The sequence below is a fragment of the Heptranchias perlo genome, chromosome 3 (assembly GCF_035084215.1).
Source record: "Heptranchias perlo isolate sHepPer1 chromosome 3, sHepPer1.hap1, whole genome shotgun sequence".
Taxonomy (NCBI): domain Eukaryota; kingdom Metazoa; phylum Chordata; class Chondrichthyes; order Hexanchiformes; family Hexanchidae; genus Heptranchias; species Heptranchias perlo.
In genome coordinates this window covers 63390340-63408715 of record NC_090327.1, presented here as the reverse complement: position 1 = coordinate 63408715, position 18376 = coordinate 63390340, and the positions used below count along the sequence as shown (strand labels likewise).

The following is an 18376-nucleotide window of genomic DNA, read 5'->3' as shown; positions in this document are numbered from 1 at the left end:
TATTTAGCTTAACTCATTGTGCATCAATAGTTATTGATATTTAAATTACATTTCCGATGATTAGTGCTATAATTAAAAATCTCATTATGTAGGTAGAATGTATCACATTTGCATTATGTTAAATCATTGCCAAAGTTCATCAAGAACACCTTTGTCCAGTTTTAGTTTCCGAAATATTGGACAGTATCTGAGAACCAAAAGGGGGAGGGATAAGAAAAAAACATCTCATAACGGCCAATGTTCCTCATCTACAATCCTAGATACCAAGATGAATGAATGTTTAAACTTGTCTGTAATGTGGAAGATTCCATGCACTACAGTTGTAGGATGTATAAAGTACATTGGTTTACAAATCCCACTTTGAAGTGAATCTCTCCTTGCCCCTTCCAAAAATCACCCTGTCTCTTCACTTGTTTTGTAGAAACTGTACCGGTAATTTTGTGTCTTTAAATCCCAGCATTAGGACGACCCTAATCTTGGCAGTGTTTTGTGGATAAAGCTGCTGGATTCTTTCTGCTCCCTGTGCTGTAATATGATCCTGGTTGTGGTCTGATTGGATGCTCAGGCTGAGTTAAACTTGCCCAGACCCCACTCACTCTTCCAGTTCAGTTTCTGCAGCTCCAGGCACTGCCACTGCTCTAATCTCTCTCAGGATGGGACACAAATGTTTCCTTTTCGTAACTATTTTCTTTCTCCTCTTCCCTACACTCTCCTCCTGCCCTAGCCGTTGTCTGTGCTTCAGAACCACTGTCCGCTGTATGCACTTGATGCTGGATCACATTCCCAAAGTGGCACCGCAGACTGTTATTCTGTGAGTACAGAACTTTCTTTTAGAACTGTTTTGAAAGTTTGTTTCTCAATCTGAGTTCAGTTAACTTCTGACTTGTTACGGTCATTGTGTAGTCTAAGGAACTTTAAGTCTGAAGTGCAATTATGTTTATGAAGTAGGCCTAATTAATCTCAGTTTGGGAATAGATTTAAAGATTGTTATGTGCTGTTGGAAAGTCTCAGTTTTAACTTCTGTTTTTGAAAGCTATCTGCTGTAACTTCTGTGATTTTCCATTATATAAATGATGTTAAAGTGACTGCTTTGAAATGAATGGGGAAGTATGAGAAGGCTGCCAGGATGAATGAAATGCCAGTTTACTGGCACCTGCTGAGATTTCTTTTTTTTGTTATTTTGTGCAAAGTTTAATGTGTGTGAAAAGAGCTGCGGAATTAGTTTGTAGTGAACTTGGGGAAGCTAGATTATTTCATGCTATGGACTGAATAAGTAGAACCTACAATGATTGGATTAGTTCTGCATAAGTATCAGCTCCAGTTGATTTCAGCTTACTGAAAATACATTTTAATAAGTAAGGCAAATAAAAATCTTAAACCTAACTGTGCAGAAATGCCATGTCTGGAATTTGTCAACTATTTTCCAAAAGCTGTGAGGAAACTACTTTCTTTCCTAATGGCTTAAATTACAAACCCCTCTTAAATAATAATAATCTCTGGACATGCTAGGGATCAGTTCATTATTCTGTAAGGCGATTCCCTAAGGCTACGTTGACATTTGGAAGTACTGTTTTCTGGAAATATTGGTGAGCTCTGAAAAATAAATATATTAAGTGCTGGAGAGATTCTGGAACTGTGGTCTGGAATCACGCTGTTTCTGAGTAAGGTTTTAATCAGTCCCTTTTGTGAGTTTTAATAGAATGATCTGGAATGACCCTTTTCCTATATTTTAGAATTGAAGATCATAGCTGTAGTTGTATAAATATCTTGTTTCTCAACAACTATGAACTTTGAAATGAAAGTATATTGGGCTTGGGACCAGAGTTGACATGGTTGAGCTGTTACTACCCTCAAATAGCAATAATTTAAGCAGCGAAATGTGTGCTGGAATGAGGCCAGTGTGGACTCCACCCCGCTCAGAAATGAACCTTGTGTGTTGTAAACCTCTCAGATTAATATCAGTCCGGTACACAATCTCACCCTGCTAAATATATTGGTATGGTTATTGTATAAGTGTAATGTAAACAGGCTCCTGGTCTTACATGGGACTCAGCCTTTGATGTGCTCTGTATGCCCGTAGGAAACAGAATACTTTTGTGGCACTTTATGTCACTGTACACTCATCCTTGCTCCACCCCAGCACAGCTGGAATGAAAAGCTCTGGTCTGCAGTAGAGTAAATGCTACTGATCTCATATCCTACTTACCTTATATTGTTGGATTTGATAGCATACATGCCATTAGAGGCACTTTTGTAGTGTGAATGATATATCGACAGTGGAAGCAGTTTTGCTGTGTGCCAGTGGAGGGAAAGTGTTGTTGGTAGCAAAAGTAACTTGCTGCCATTGCTGGCACTTGCTGTTGGCCTCACCATTTTATTTCTTATTGCGGATGGGGTGATCTTTCAGGCCTCCAGCTCAGGGCACCAATGAGCTTTTCAACATGTTAAGGAGCGCATAGTAAGGAGCATAGTAAAAACAATTGAAAATATCAAGTTAACGTAACATGTAATGTGATGTCAAAAACAAGTCCTAAAAATCGGGCGATTTCTATAAAGGTTGGTGAGTGATCTTCCAGATCCCTGCCCAGGTGGTGAAGACGAAAATCTACCCCATTGTGTCTTAATCCACACCCTGATAAAGGCCAAACTCGCACACAGTAGGAGGGTAAGAATTGCACAGCTCATGGACCCTCACAGGGCCTTTAACTACTTTTGAATACATTTAGTACATGGAGCATGGCTTTGCAAAGCTTTGAACCTACTCAGGTTGGAGGAGGTGCACACCATAGAGTACACTATATTATTTAGATTGTGTGATTTGCAGCTTATGTTACATGAACTGGCCCAGGATGAAGCAAAAGTTGCAGGTACTGAGGCCTCGGAGAGGTGGTGACACCATAACAAGGAGGCATAAGTATAAGGTAGCCACTAACAGATTAAATGAAGAATTTAGGAGAAATTTCTTTAGATAGTGATGAAAATGTGTAACTCGCTGCCACATGGAGTGGTTGAAGCATATAGCTGTGAATCATTTGAGGGGAGGCTCGATGGATACATGAGAAAGAAGTCAATAAAGGGATGAAAGAGAAGGATGGGAAGTGGTAATTAGAGTGGAAGGAGCCTTGTGTGGAGTATAAACACCGACATAGACCAGTTGGGCCAAATACCTGTTTCTGTGCTATAGATTCTATGTATGTAATTTTATGTGTGTATTTGTACATATGAGGGGTCAACAGATTCAGGGCAGAGATCCAGTGCACTTAAAGCCCATCATCGGCTGACTTTGATCAGACCTGGTTTCCTACCGAGATGTCACAATACGTGGACCATGATGAGTAGGTACTTGTCTCCATCTACATGGCAGTGCAAGGGGTGGACAAAAAATCATCTGCACTATCGTCCTGTCGTTATGTAGGAAGCACCAGCAGTAGCTGCATTGGTGACCACAGAACAGAGGCCCTAAGGACAGCAGTAGGAGAATCTCTGCTCTTAATGCTTTGGGACCAAAAACTAATGAGTTGCCAAGGCTTCATTTGATTTATTTAGAGAATGCTTATGGGCAACCTTGAGTGAGGGATTCAAAGTCCGAATGAAAACTCACTATTTTACACCCTGTGGGTTTCTGAAGGACAGGTCGTTCAGCAGCGGCATGTATGATAAAGCACAGGAGCAGCTGAGAGACATGATAATGTCAGTGGCTAGTCTCTATTATCTGGTAGCCCTGCACAAGATGCCTCCCTCAGTTAGGGGAGCATTTAGAAGTAGGGCAAAGGTACACCACTACAATGCAGAAATTCACAAATCTCATGGCATAAAAATAGCAACTAAACATATTGAAGATGTACATCATATGTGCTGAAGCACCACATGTACTCAATCAGTTGTTGGTTGTTAAGAAAAAATAAAGCAAATTGAACATGCACAGTTACTAGCAAAGAAATCAACATACTGCCCACATACACTAGGGCAAATTGTAAGGCCCCGATGATTGGTTCAAACTGGAACTGTCCCTTTGCAACCCAAATGTTTGCTCACCGTGGATATCACACTGATAGTTTTGGTCTAGGAGGGATTATGGGTTAATTTATATTATGATGTTGCTATTCAGTTAAATTCAGTCCATAAGGGGTTAACTCCAAACAACAAAAGTTATCTGGGAATGTTGATTTGGCCCAATAGCTGGGACCAGATGAAATAGCTAACAGAATTGTGTTTCTCACATACCATATCAGTTTAAGGGTTCATTTATACATTTTAGAGACATTTGCACCTATAATGTTGGAATGCTCCATTCTTTTAAGCATAATAGGAGTATTAGCTGAATAGGCAATGTAGGTGCCTTGGAGGGGGAGGTTCCTCATTCAATGTGGCAGTTTTGATTGGCAGTATGACAAGCCAAACCTGGACACTGATTACCGTGGGTGAGTCAGAGGTCAGCTTTGTCTTTCCATGTTTCCCTGAAAAATTCAATAAGTTGAAATTTGTAACAGTCAGAGAGGCAACCAACTCTCTCATCTCTTCCAAACTCCTGCAGCTCTGTGAGATACCCAACAATGCCAATTGCACCCATCTTTGAGGAAGTAGCAAGCAAAGGGGATTCTGTGGATGTGGTGTGCTTGGACTTCCAGAAGGCATTTGACAAGATGCCACATCAAAGGCTACTGCACAAAATAAGAGCGCATGGTGTAGGGGTAACATATTAGCATGCATAAAGGATTGGTTAGCAAACAGGAAACAGAGTAGGCATAAATGGGTCATTCTCAGGTTGGCAAGATGTAACGAGTGGAGTGCCACAGGGATCAGTGCTGGGGCCTCAACTATTTACAATCTATATCAATGACTTGGATGAAGGGACCGAATGTACAGTTGCTAAATTTGCTGATGACACAAAGGTAGGTAGGAAAGTATGTTGTGAAGAGGACATAGGACAGTGCAAAGGGATATAGGTAGGTTAAGTGAATGGGCAAAAATTTGGCAGATGGAGTATAATGTGGGAAAATATGAACTTGTCCACTTTGGCAGGAGGAATAGAAAAGCAGTATATTATTTAAATGGAGAGTGATTGCAGAATTCTGAGGTACAGAGGGATCTGGATGTCCCAGTACATGAGTCACAAAAAGTTAGTATGCAGGTACAGCAAGTGATTAGGAAGGCAAATGTAATGTTGTCATTTATTGCAAGGGGAATGGAATATAAAAGTAGAGATGTTTTGCTACAGGTGTACAGGGCATTGGTGAGACCACATCTAGAATATTGTGTGCAGTTTTGGTCTCCTTATTTAAGAAAGGACATAATTGCTTTAGAGGCGGTTCAGAGAAGATTCATTTGACTGATTCCTGGGATGAGGGGGTTATCTTATGAGGAAAGGTTGGACAAGTTGGGCCTGTATACATTGGAGTTTAGAAGAATGAGAGGTGATCTTATTGAAACATATAAGATCCTGAGGGGACTTGATGGGGTAGATGCTGAGAGGATATTTCCCCTTGTGGGAGAGACTAGAACTAGGAGACATAGTTTAAAAATAAGGGGTCTCCCATTTAACACGGAGATGAGGAGAAATGTTTTCTCTCTGAGGGTTGTGAGTCTGTGGAACTCCCTTCCCCAGAGAGCGGTGGATTTTTTTCTTATTCCTTTCAGACATCTTCCAATGGGAGTAAGATTAAGTAGAAACAGAATTTTTCACCCATTCTATTAGCCTTATTCATCTATTTATTTACAGATACCTTTTTGTGCAGAGGAAAATATGCCCGAGACACCCATCAGTGTCCATTATAACGGGTGTTTTACCTGTAGCCTGAGGACTACATGAGGCCCCCGAGCCCTGACAATCGGCCCTCAAAGCAAAAGCACCTTAGTCCTAGTTGTGCTTATTTCTTACTTGCGAATTTGTCCTGTTTGAATTTTGTGGCCCTGGAGGTTTGGAAAGAACTATTTCTAGTGCTGTTGCCTGTTAGTGGATAAATCCTAACTCAGCACCAAGATCTGATAGTATCAGCAACTTGTGATCTGTGCAAATTAATGGCAACTTGGAGTTAAGCTTTATAGAATAGAATTTCCATGTGGGTTCTTCTGATCATCTGCCGTAAGTTCAGCAGAAAGCCCAGAGAAATTACATAAATGGTCATTTATACTGTTTCTCTGAGGTTTCCACTGAAGTTATAGCGAGAGATTGGGACAACCCCCACAGAAATCCCAGATGTATATGTCGCTCCCAAAGCCCCATGGTACACACCTATATGGTTCAGGAAGGCAAATGTATGCATACCCTTGCTTCATAATATTTCAAATACTGTAAAAATTCAGGAGCATGTACTTCTTTAATAAGTCAGCTGCTGCTACTAATACATTATAACAAGAATTGAAGCACAATCTGCTGAAATTGTAGCTGTGAGGAGTATAATGACAGTTAAAATGTGTCAGTAGTTTTAGATCCAATGCCACTGCTGAACTTTTCTGTTAATTTAAAGGTGACTACTTTGGGTTCTAATTATGAAGTGAAAATATAATCATAAGAAAGTACAATTTATTGTTCATTTTGGAGGGCAACAATGTTATCTGTTAATCAGGCCTAATAAAATGTTGCACAATAGACTCCAAACAAATGCATACGTTAGCCAAACATAGAATTCCAACGTGCAATATTCCTAACTCACACAGTACAACATTTCTGATCCAAGAATACAGTAAACATGATCCAAAAATAATATTTCTTGACAAACATGTTATTCATTAGGATTTAAATGTAATATGATCTAAACACTCATTTACCTCCTATATATTATTTAGTTATTATAAATTTATGCCCATAAAATTACAAACATATATCACACAATACATATGGGAGGATGCATCAGTACTTTGGGAGAATGCATTGGTACATTAGGATTGCTGGCATAGATCATACATTTGCTGGGGCAGTGTACTTTTAAGTGATGAATCTATTTGTTTAGTTATGGGCCCTTAGGAACAGTTGAGCTTTGGTTGGGGGGGAAGTAAATAATGGGAATTCTGCCTACATGGATTGGCAGACTTGCAGGATTAGCTCATCGCTCCTAGCTTTAGTTGGAGGGCTGCATTTAATTTATTGCCCTTCCCATGCTTATCTACTTTTCCCATCTGTGGTGGGGGGGGGGGGTGAGGGGACAGTTGGATTTCTGTTTGTGGGAAGGGGATACTTGCATCACCTAGGCCTCCAGGAAGGAGCTTCGGACTACCTGGTTCTTCTTGAGTTCCAGGCAGAGATCATGCATCACCTGTTCCTACTGGCATATGTTCCATCGATATTATGCTCATAAGTTTGCTTTGGGTAGAGTTGCACATGATGGGGGAGGGCAAGAAGGAATGTGTCTTTTTGTAGCTAACAATGAAAGCTGTTTTTATATATAGAGAGAGGGAGGTATCAATATATCTGAAACTTGAATGTAATGTAACAAGCACATTCAAAGTATTTGCAAAATAAATTTAACTTGTGGGTTGTTGCAATATTTAAGCCGGCTATTGCTAAGCAATTTACTCACAGCACAGGCTTCAACATATGTACATCTGTACTTTCAACATGGAGAGATTGTTATGTTGCAGTTATGGTAAATATTTCAGAATGAGTTTGTTTTTTCTGACTATGTTTAAGTAAGCAAATTGAGCCTCTGAAAAGTATCTTAAAAAATTAAAAAACTACCACAATTCTAAATAAAAGGCATATTTCTGACTACTGTTAGAGATAAATTTCCTAATCCATTACAGATCTTTCCTCAAAGTATTGAGTCTAACAGTCCTGATTAGCAACAGTTAATGCCATGAAGGAACACTGCCTTTGTGAAAAAGTTCTTGGCTATCTTCCCATTTGTCTAAAACACATTATGTACATTATGTCAGGCCACATCACCATGTCACTTGCACGTGACATTATTGTGATGGAAATGAAGCACACCTTTCTACAAAAAGACTTGCCAAACATTGTTTTTATAAAGATTTTAACTGGTCATTGCTAATCCAATTGACATGGATAGTTTACACAGGTCCAGGGTGATCTGCTTATTTTTGTCTGTATATTATATTGCATCAGTTAATAGGAATCCTATTAAAGGCAAGTATATTTTAAAGAGAATATTTACTCAGGCTTTGATTTATTTCTATCCATTCTAATGCAAAACTTCTGGTTTGTAGGAAAACATTTAGACTGAATTTACAACATGTGTATGCTGACGCTAGACACCATGACCTAGGCTCAGAATTATAGGCAATGTTTCTTTAAAAAATGACTGATGATTACCACATTTTATCATTATGGAACTATAGGACATAATGACCAAGATCTTGCTGGAGTGGGGCATCTCGCGGCGTATGCCATTAATTAGACTTTTTCCTGCACCCTTCAGCACAAAATTTTTTTGCGCCGTAACTTGCTGGAAGTGCAAGCTGATAACGTGTGATGAGGGCAATGGGGCATCTGGGACCTTAGTGAACGACGAGACCAACAGTGTCTCTCCTTAACCAATGAGATTTAAGGATTGAGAAAGAAACAGAGAAATGACGGAGAAGGAGGGTGAATTAGAATCAAATCAGGTACAGAAAGAGAAATAATGAGAGGGAAAGAAAGATTGGATTAAGAGATAGAAAAAAAAGGCATAGAAAGAAAAAAAATTTAAATTTAAAATTTGACATTTGAAAATCTCTAACAACAATTTACTACATGCAGGAATGAGATTGACCAGTTTAGATTGTTTCCTTTCTGGGCCAGAGAAGTTGATTGGCATTGCATCAACAATTACCACATCATTAAAAAGGTATTTATGCTGTTAAATTCCAGTCCTAACTTTCTGCGGCAAGTTTAATGGGCAATTAATGTATAAACCCAGCAAGTTCTTACAAAGAATGGGGAGGCTAAAGGCAAAGTGAACGGTGGAGCGGCGTAAATAGACCAGCAAATTCTGGAGATTCGCAACTTTTTTTTTATTCGTTCATGGGATGTGGGCGTCGCTGGCGAGGCCAGCATTTATTGCCAATCCCTAATTGCCCTTGAGAAGGTGGTGGTGAGCCGCCTTCTTGAACTGCTGCAGTTCGTGTGGTGAAGGTTCTCCCACAGTGCTGTTAGGAAGGGAGTTCCAGGATTTTGATCCAGTGACGATGAAGGAACGGCGATATATTTCCAAGTCGGGATGGTGTGTGACTTGGAGGGGAACGTGCGGGTGGTGGTGTTCTCATGCGCCTGGATGTTGTTCAGGTCTTGCTGCATGCGGGCATGGACTGCTTCATTATCTGAGGGGTTGCAAATGGAACTGAACACTGAAGATCCCCGTTTCTGAACTTATGATGGAGGGAAGGTCATTAATGAAGCAGCTGAAGATGGTTGGGCCTACGACACTGCCCTGAGGAACTCCTGCAGCAATGTCCTGGGGCTGAGATGATTGGCCTCCAACAACCAGTACCATCTTCCTTTGTGCTAGGTACGACTCCAGCCACTGGAGAGTTTTCCCCCTGATTCCCATTGACTTCAATTTTACTAGGGCTCCTTGATGCCAAACTCAGTCAAATGCTGCCTTGATGTCATGCCGTATCGCTTAATCCCCAGAACTTGCTGGTTGATTTGTGCATTAATAATGGCGTGCGTTATTAACACACCATTATTTTTCCAACAAGAATTGGCCCAATATTGTACAGGTCAGATTGCAGGACAAATCTGAGCACTTCCCATCATAAATGGTATTAACTACTGCTACATGTAGTGTATTCTTGGATTAGTAAATCCTCAGTGGTTTCCAATTTTTTTTTTGAGTGGGGTGTATTGTGAGCTGATGGATGTCAGTAAGAGAAAATGAAATATTTTGCCACAATCATGGACAGCGTCAGGTATTCCTAGGTCAGGTAAATATCCATCGATACTGCTCCAGCAATGTGCCTGACTTCAGTTTCAGAGAAGCATTAGAGTTATATTTCCACACCCCACATCAGAAGGCCACATTATGGACATTTTTTTTTGAGTAAAATATACGTCCACCAGGAACAAGATTGAGACTGCTCAAACTCATTTCATTCAGGAACCATACTGGCATCAGAGTATCTGGATTTGAGCCCTGACCCCACAGCTGAACTACTTTAATGAAAAGAAACAGCCAGGGTTTAACTTACAATTTAAGTCTTCTGACCTGTGCGATGAAAGCTGATTAGAAACAAATAGCTATCGCTATGGTTGTTTGAATGATTGCTGCTTTTGTCACACTATGTACTCATTCTGGAAGAATGTATTAGGCCACTTTTATACTTTGCAGTCACCTTGTGCAAATCTGCTGTTAGAAATAGATTAATATTGTTAATTCTTCTGCACTTACAGAATATATGACAGCAGCTGGAATCAATACATATACATTTAATGGTGTTTTCTTGTAATGATAAGTGCATTTAATCAAAGAGACTCACATTACAGGTGTTCATAGTCAGAGCTTTTTATTATATTAATATTCGTGGCTGCTATAATGAGGACGCACAAAGATAAAACATGCTGAGGCATTCATTAGAACTATAATGAAAGATTGTTACACTGGGAAAATAGACAAGTGGCATCCACAGGCCACTCTAGATTAGTCCTGTCTGTATTAGAAAAGGTCAACATAGTACTTACAGTTTAATGGCTCACTAATACCATCGTTCTACTTCTCCAGCGTAATAATCTCTTATTGAAGTTCTAATGAATGCTCCAGCATGCTTTAAACTGGAACAGGGAGAGGAAGCTTAATGCCTTGTGCTTTAAACAGCACAAACTCCCATATTATAAGTTAAAGCAAACCTGAACATTCATTATAACCATTAGTACATGGGACAAAAACAAATGTATAGTAATAGTGGCAGTTTAAGAATTTGAAGTTTGGCATTTTGATCACTTTGCATGAATGTAGGCTTCTATTACACAGTAATGGCTGTTCTCTTGACCAATGAAATTGCTTCTTTGTACATTTTATTTTAATATTCAGAAATCTAGGTGAAGGACTTAGTGCAAGACACCATTAAGGTTGGAAAGAGAGTAGGAGAGAACAAAGGGTAGTAGAAATCTGGAATTCTCTCTCCCAAAAGGCTGTGGATGTTGGGACAATTGGAGCTTTCAAGACTGTGATCAATAAATTATTATTAGGTAAGGGTATCAAGGGATATGGAGCTAAGGCAGGTAAACAGTGTTGAGGTACAGATCAACCATGATCTAATTGAATGGCGGAGCAGGTTTGAGGGGCTGAATGGCCAATTTCTGCTCCTATGTTTCTATGGGATAAACCAAGAAGCAGCATTTAAGCCAAACTTAGATTTAAAATCTTTAGATTGTATGAGGAAGAGAAGACTAAGGATGGTAAGGAATTCCACAGTTTTTAAATCTTGATTAGAAGGATACTAAAGGCAGCAATGTGATGTTTTTGAGCAGTGCAGTTAGCTCATAGACGAAGAGTATATTATATGTAAATAAAATATAAAGTGCAATCAATTCTAGAATAATTGTTTTCCATTAAAAACATTATTTTTGAAGGTGCACACTTAAATGGTGACTGCATTCCCACAGAAGAGATTTGATTCTGTGCCAGGACCACATGTGCTGTTTGCAACAACAGTTGTGCCAATGTGATGATAGATATCTCAAACTGAAAGTGGGTGTCTGCTGTCAAATATCCAGCAGAGTCTGCCATGATTTAATCAAAACCATCATATCACTATTAAGATTTAAACAACACCATATGATTGTTGCATATCTTATTGAACAATCAAAAATATTTTAATTAATGTACATAGCAAAACATGTACTGGAAGCACAAAACATATAGATAGCACTAATATACTACTGTTTTTAATATGTGAGGGCTAAATCAATTATACAAGAAAGTCGAGGACACATTGAAGCTTTTCAAATCCATCTCCAGAGCGTACAGTATGTACTATCAGGACATTTCTGCGAAAATCACTTCTTTAGTTAGAGTTTTTGAGAGATGTGTGTGTATTTTGGCTGGAATTAAATATATTCGAAAGTTTTTTTAAACAGTTATATAGCATTGAACTTTCAAAATGTAGCTGTGCTTTTGTTTACCTTGGGAAATAATTTGGATGAACATCAGGCAATGATAAGTGGACAGTTTGGATTTATTTGAGCTTTTCAAAATGCTGATGATTAGTTTAATTGATTCTCTGTACTCCTTTGTCTATTACAATGTGAGAACTGCTCGGGGTAAAAAAAGCCAGAGTTCAGTCAATGTCTTTCTTTAATACTGGAATGAATATCTCATTAAGCAATTTTTTTTTAGATGAAGATATTGGATATTGAAATATCCATCCATTCTACCTGCTACTTATAGGTGCATATTTGCTTGGCAATCTTTTGTCCTACCTAGATGAAAAAGAGAGCTTTGAGAATAGTGAGGCTGCAGAACAAAATTACAGGAATAATACCATATACAATAACTCTGTATCCATCTGATACTTAACCAATTTCAACTCTGTGATCAATGGAAGGGATTGAATGCAGTACCAGACTTTGCTAGCTAAGGCATCCTGTAGGATTTTGACATTGCATCAATGATTGGTCTTATGTGAAATGTCTGAGAGACAAGTGGTTTTAAATATGTCGACTTCTTCAATTCCTGTCTCCAATTAGGAGAAGGGGACTTGTTATGTATGTCCTAGATTTGCATTTGTTCACATTATTTATTTGAACTTTGTCAACATTCGCATTGTTTTCTTTGTGTGGGATGGTTTCTTTCTCATTTAACACCCACACATAAATAGGAGAAGAAAAAAACCACAGCATGATATGTCACATAATAATGCATTGCAAAATCATTGTGCCACAACTAACTTTTACTGAAATAAAAGTTTCTCCCTGATGAAGCCAGGCACAGCTCTGGAATCCATTTGTTATGAATGACATTTTCCATGAATTAAACTTTTTATTATTATTCAGTGCATTCGATCACATCTATGAGGCTGTTCAAAAGCATTGCTGTTATGGAAGGCTTGTGTGGCCAATGCCATTTTTAATATTTTCAAACTGGTTAACAGGCACAAGTTAACAAGGCACAAGACAAGATTCTCCCCCTCCCCTCCCCCCCCCCCCCCCACACACACACACACACACAGTACTGGATATGTGTACAGATTCCCAGAACATGCTGTGTCGATTAACTCCTTCAAAAAAAACAGAGCTGGATCAATATTTGGTTAGAGAAGGAGCTGAAGATTATACAGATAAGCACGCACTGAGGTGGTCAACTACTCCACAGAGCATGATGATCCCAATATAAAATGGATGAATGTTGCAGCGTATTGTTTGATAACCGTTGTGGTTCAGGGAGTATTTCTATAGAACTTCCCCTAAGTAGATTAAATGAGTAAGGCAAAGTCCATGATGTGACAGGTTTTGCACGGTCTGGGGAAGAAGTGGGATTGATGGGTTGGCAGCATTTTTTGTACATACCTCTGTACGCCCTTTTACTGTTTACAAGCATCACATTGTGGCTCACAAGGAAGAATTAAATAATGCTATCTTTTAAAGAAACCCCAAAATAGAAGAGCAACAAAAAGGGAGATTAGAAGGATTAAGAGAAAGGATGAAAAAGACTAATGGTCAATATAAAAGATAATAAGAACTTTTTTAACCACATCAAAAGTGAGAGGGTAGTCAAAGATGGAGTGAGTCTCTAAGACAGCAATACTAGAGAATAAAAGAATAGCAGGAATGCTTGACAAGGCTTTTGCATTTGTATTTACAAAGAAGGGTGAATGATATAGACGAACAATTAACAGATAGAAATAGAATCATAGAATCACAATGGTTTGCAGCACAAGAGAAGGCCATTTATTGCATCATGTCTACGACAGCTCGTTGCTAGAGCAATCCAAAATTAATCACACCGCCCTGTTCTCTCCCTGTACCCCTATATCTTCCTGAAATGTTTATCTACTGTTATAGAACAAAATACTAAAGAGGTAATGAGTGTTGAAATTTTAAAAAATAAATGTTTCAAGTATTTTTAACCCATCACCCCTGTGCTCGCACTTATACTTTTTCCTCATCCACAAATGCCTCAAATTCAAATTCTCATCCTTCTGTTCAAATCCCTTGATGGCCTTACCCCTCCATATGTCTGTAACCTCCTCCAACCTTACTCTGAGAACTCTTAGGTTTTCCAACTCTGGCCTCTTCTGCACTCCCTGTTCCCTTCATCCCACCATTGATGGCCGTGCTTTCAGCTGTCTAGGTCCAAAGTTCTGGAATTCCTTCCCTAAACCTCTGCCTCTCCATCTCTCCTTTAAGATCTTCCTTAAAACCTACCTCTTTGACCAAGCTTTTAGTCACCCCTCCAAATATCTCCTTCTTTGGCTCAGTCTCAGTTTTTGCCTGATTACACTGCTATGACATACCTGATAACGTTTTCCTACGTTAAACGCTCTAAATAAATGCAAATTGTTGTTGATTACATACCAAATGAGGAATAATTAAGTGCGAAGAATAAATTAATTGTGAAGTCACTCCCCTGAAGAAGCACTAGTTTCTGACTTTGCTTTTGCTCCTCCATAATTCCTAGTCTCTCACCATTAAGAAAATATTCTGATTTGTCTTTCTTGAATCCAAAGTGGATGACCTCATATTTCCCCACATTGAACTCCATATGGCACTGTTTTTCCCACTCACTTAATCTGTCTGTGTATCTTTGTAACTTCCTGCTCCAAGCTACACAACTTACTGTGGCTCCTACAATATACTGTGAATGCCCTTCCTTCCCCACTGAGAAGATGGGAGTTGACTCTTGGATAAAGACTTAAAGAAAAATATGGAGAAAGTGAAGGGAAATAGGAATATAATAGATAGCTCTGATATGAACCTAGCATTGGCACAGGCATGGTAGACTGAATGGCTTCCTTCTGTGATGAGATTTCCATGATTCTGTGGGAACATATGACTTTATAAGTGGAAATTTCAACTTCAGCAGGGTCAAAAAACAGGGGATATCGGATCTGCCGTCTGTTACACACCCTGCTCGATTTTCCTTTCTATTGCCTATTTTACGCCCCGCCAAAGTTGAAAGTTCAAGCATGCAAGACCTAGATGCAATGTACTGGTTTCTAATCTTGATATCGCATATGGGAAACCCTCTTATTATTATGTTTTATATTTTAATCTAGTTATACAAAGCCTTTCAAAACCCAAAACCATTTCCTATTCCAAGGAGAGGACAAGAATTCCAAAGCTGGAAACAACTTTTGTACAACTAAAGTGACAAGATTTTGTAGAACTCAATGGGCTCAATTTTCAAAGTGAAAAACGGGTGGGTTGGGTCAGGGGGCATTGAAAATTGCCACCATTTCAGACCCGCCCATTTCTGGTTTTCACTGGGGCGGGAAGAGGGGCTGGTGACCAACCCGCTCTCAGGAGGTGGGTCGGACCTTAAAACCTTTCAAGGGGGCTTCGGGTCTCCATTTTTCTGGACTTTCTGATTTTAACCCTGGGGGGCCGAGATTCCCGGGCCTTCTATATTAGACCTCGTGAAAGGAGGCGAGGAGACCCGAGACTAACAGATAGGTGCCTAGAAAGGCACAGCTTGTGGGCCCGGAGGAGCAGGAGTGCTTCCCCCAGGCCTAACAAGTCTACCTGCACTGTTCCCCAACAATCGCAGAACCCCCTAACCCCGATCCTCCCCCCACTCCGATCCTCCGACCCCGATCCTTCCCGACCCCAATCCTCCCCCGACCCCGATCCTCCCCCGACCCCAATCCTCTCCCCACTCTGATCCTCCAACCCCCAACCCCTGATCCTCCCCCTCAATGATCCCTACGGGCCCCCGCGATGACCCCCAATCCCGATAACCCCCATGACTGACCCCTGATCCCATCCCATACTCATGACCGTGCCAACCTATGTGCATCCATGCCAACCTATGCGCATCCATGCCAACCTATGCCCTTGTGCCAGCCTATGCCCACCCATGGCCTTGTGCCCACCCATGGCCCCGTGCTTACCCATGCCCCAGTGCCCACCCATGACCCCTCCCCCATCCTTACAATCAAAGGCTTACCTGCAGACTCACCTGAACACGTCCTCTCCCTGGCTGGTTTCCCGTCCGACTGAGACCAGCCTGTCAATCAGGCCGGTCAGTCGGACGGGAAACGGACAAACAAAAATAAACGACATACTTGCATCATAACCGTAAGGACGTCCAGGAAACCTGTACTAACGGGTTTCCCGACCTCAATTTGACCCCCCCCCCGCCCCCTGGCTCGGTTTTAAAATTGAGCCCAATGTGTCAACACTGTAGGGTAAATTTTGAGAGGCTATGCTCCTGGTTTGGAGCCTCACTCAACAGGAGCACGGATTGGAGAATGGGGTGTGGAGGTCAGCATGCACAATTCGTGGTGCTCTCAATTTTCCAGTGGAAAGTTAAGAGTGCCACTTATCAGGCACACAAACCTCATGTCTGATTCTCTTGGGCTGTTGTCGAATGAAACTGCACACTGGGAAATGAACCTTGCATAATTTATTGTCATGTGTTATGGCTACAAGTTGTACGACACATTACCTTGTATGCTGTATAGTTTTTTCCACTTGTGTAAATATGATGTCAAAATACTGTGGCTACGAGAGCAGGTCAGAGGCTGGGTATTCTGCAGCGAGTGACTCACCTCCTGACTCCCCAAAGCCTTTCCACCATCTACAAGGCACAAGTCAGGAATGTGATGGAATACTCTCCACTTGCCTGGATGAGTGCAGCTCCAACAACACTCAAGAAGCTCGACACCATCCAAGATAAAGCAGCCCGCTTGATTGGCACCCCATCCACCACCCTAAACATTCACTCCCTTCACCACCGGCGCACTGTGGCTGCAGTGTGCACCATCCACAGGATGCACTGCAGCAACTCGCCAAGGCTTCTTCGACAGCACCTCCCAAACCCGCGACCTCTACCACCTAGAAGGACAAGGGCAGCAGGCGCATGGGAACAACACCACCTGCACGTTCCCCTCCAAGTCACACACCATCCCGACTTGGAAATATATCGCCGTTCCTTCATTGTCGCTGGGTCAAAATCCTGGAACTCCCTTCCTAACAGCACTGTGGGAGAACCGTCACCACACGGACTGCTGCGGTTCAAGAAGGCGGCTCACCACCACCTTCTCGAGGGCAATTAGGGATGGGTAATAAATGCCGGCCTTGCCAGCGACGCCCACATCCCGTGAACGAATTAAAAAAAAACAAGAAGCATGGGGCATGTCTTCTATTTAGTTGTAAACAATTTTACAACACCAAGTTATAGTCCAGCAATTTTATTTTAAATTCACAAGCTTTTGTTCACATTTATTCTATTCTATTATTCACATTTAGTTCACATTTATTCTATTTTTACCTCCCCTTTCTTTTGTTTCATAGTCTATTTTAAGAGTATCAAACAAATGGTTAGTAAATTGATGATAGGAAATCACCACTGTATCTGCATTATTTATTTTACATATTACAGTAGTTTACAAATGTTTGAGGTCTTGTGAAGATAAGAGTGTTGGCACATTGAAAAGAGATGTCTATCTTTCAACATATGCTCAATGTTAAGGAGCATTTGAAAACATTAGTGGGAAGTATGTGTCAGCAAGTGGTGTATGAGTATGAAACTATTAACCTGGAAAGTATTAAACCTCCGGTATATAAATCTTTCCTATTATGACCCTCCGTCAGTCCATTACTATCAGAAACTGGGAGCCAAGGTTTATCTGCAATTAGAAAATTTGGGTGCTAATCTGACAGCTCACTTTTCCAGTTTTGTTACCTTTGGTTTAGTATGCAGTTTGTAAAAATACTTCATCAATTATTATTTTTAAAGCCTCTTGAGGTACAATGTTTGAATTGAATATAAATCACTTTCAGTTAATCTCCTGTCGTGACTTAGCATAAATCAAGGAGTGAAACAGTTTGAGTAGTTGTGAGGTGAATGCCACCTGAAGTATATTGTTGCAGTCAGATCATTAGATATTGGACTTAATTGACTAGCATTTATTTCTCATTTCACTGCTTTAAAGATTCTTTAATTCAGTTTATTGGATTGTGATTCAGCACTGTCAGAAATTATATCCACGCATTGATACGGATTTTAATGGTTGTGATCTGTCACAGGAAGGTCTTTGTAGATTTTTTAAATTCAACCCATTTACTCCACTACCATTTTAATGGCTCTATTAAAAGGTGGTTAAGCTATTGTTTATTGTTACCATCTCTTTTGATAAAGTCTGCTAACAGGAGAGTACACCAGTGACCAATTGTTCAATTGCTACCTGTAAAATACATCATGTCAGGATTGGTGGAATCAAGATGACCTCAGATTCAGCACAACTATATTTTCCTTTACTCTGTGGCATTTCTATTCTT

General features: G+C 40.3%; 1 protein-coding gene across 1 annotated transcript in view; it reads left to right on the top strand.

Annotated features, from left to right (window-relative positions):
• The first annotated feature begins 593 nt into the window (after positions 1-593).
• LOC137314905 (peroxidasin homolog) overlaps positions 594-18376 on the top strand; it is a 573760-nt gene continuing 555977 nt past the window's right edge. The window contains exon 1 of the mRNA XM_067979924.1: positions 594-811. Within this exon, the coding sequence (XP_067836025.1) occupies positions 654-811 (158 nt within the window). The 5' untranslated portion in view covers positions 594-653. The remainder of the gene's footprint in view (positions 812-18376) is intronic.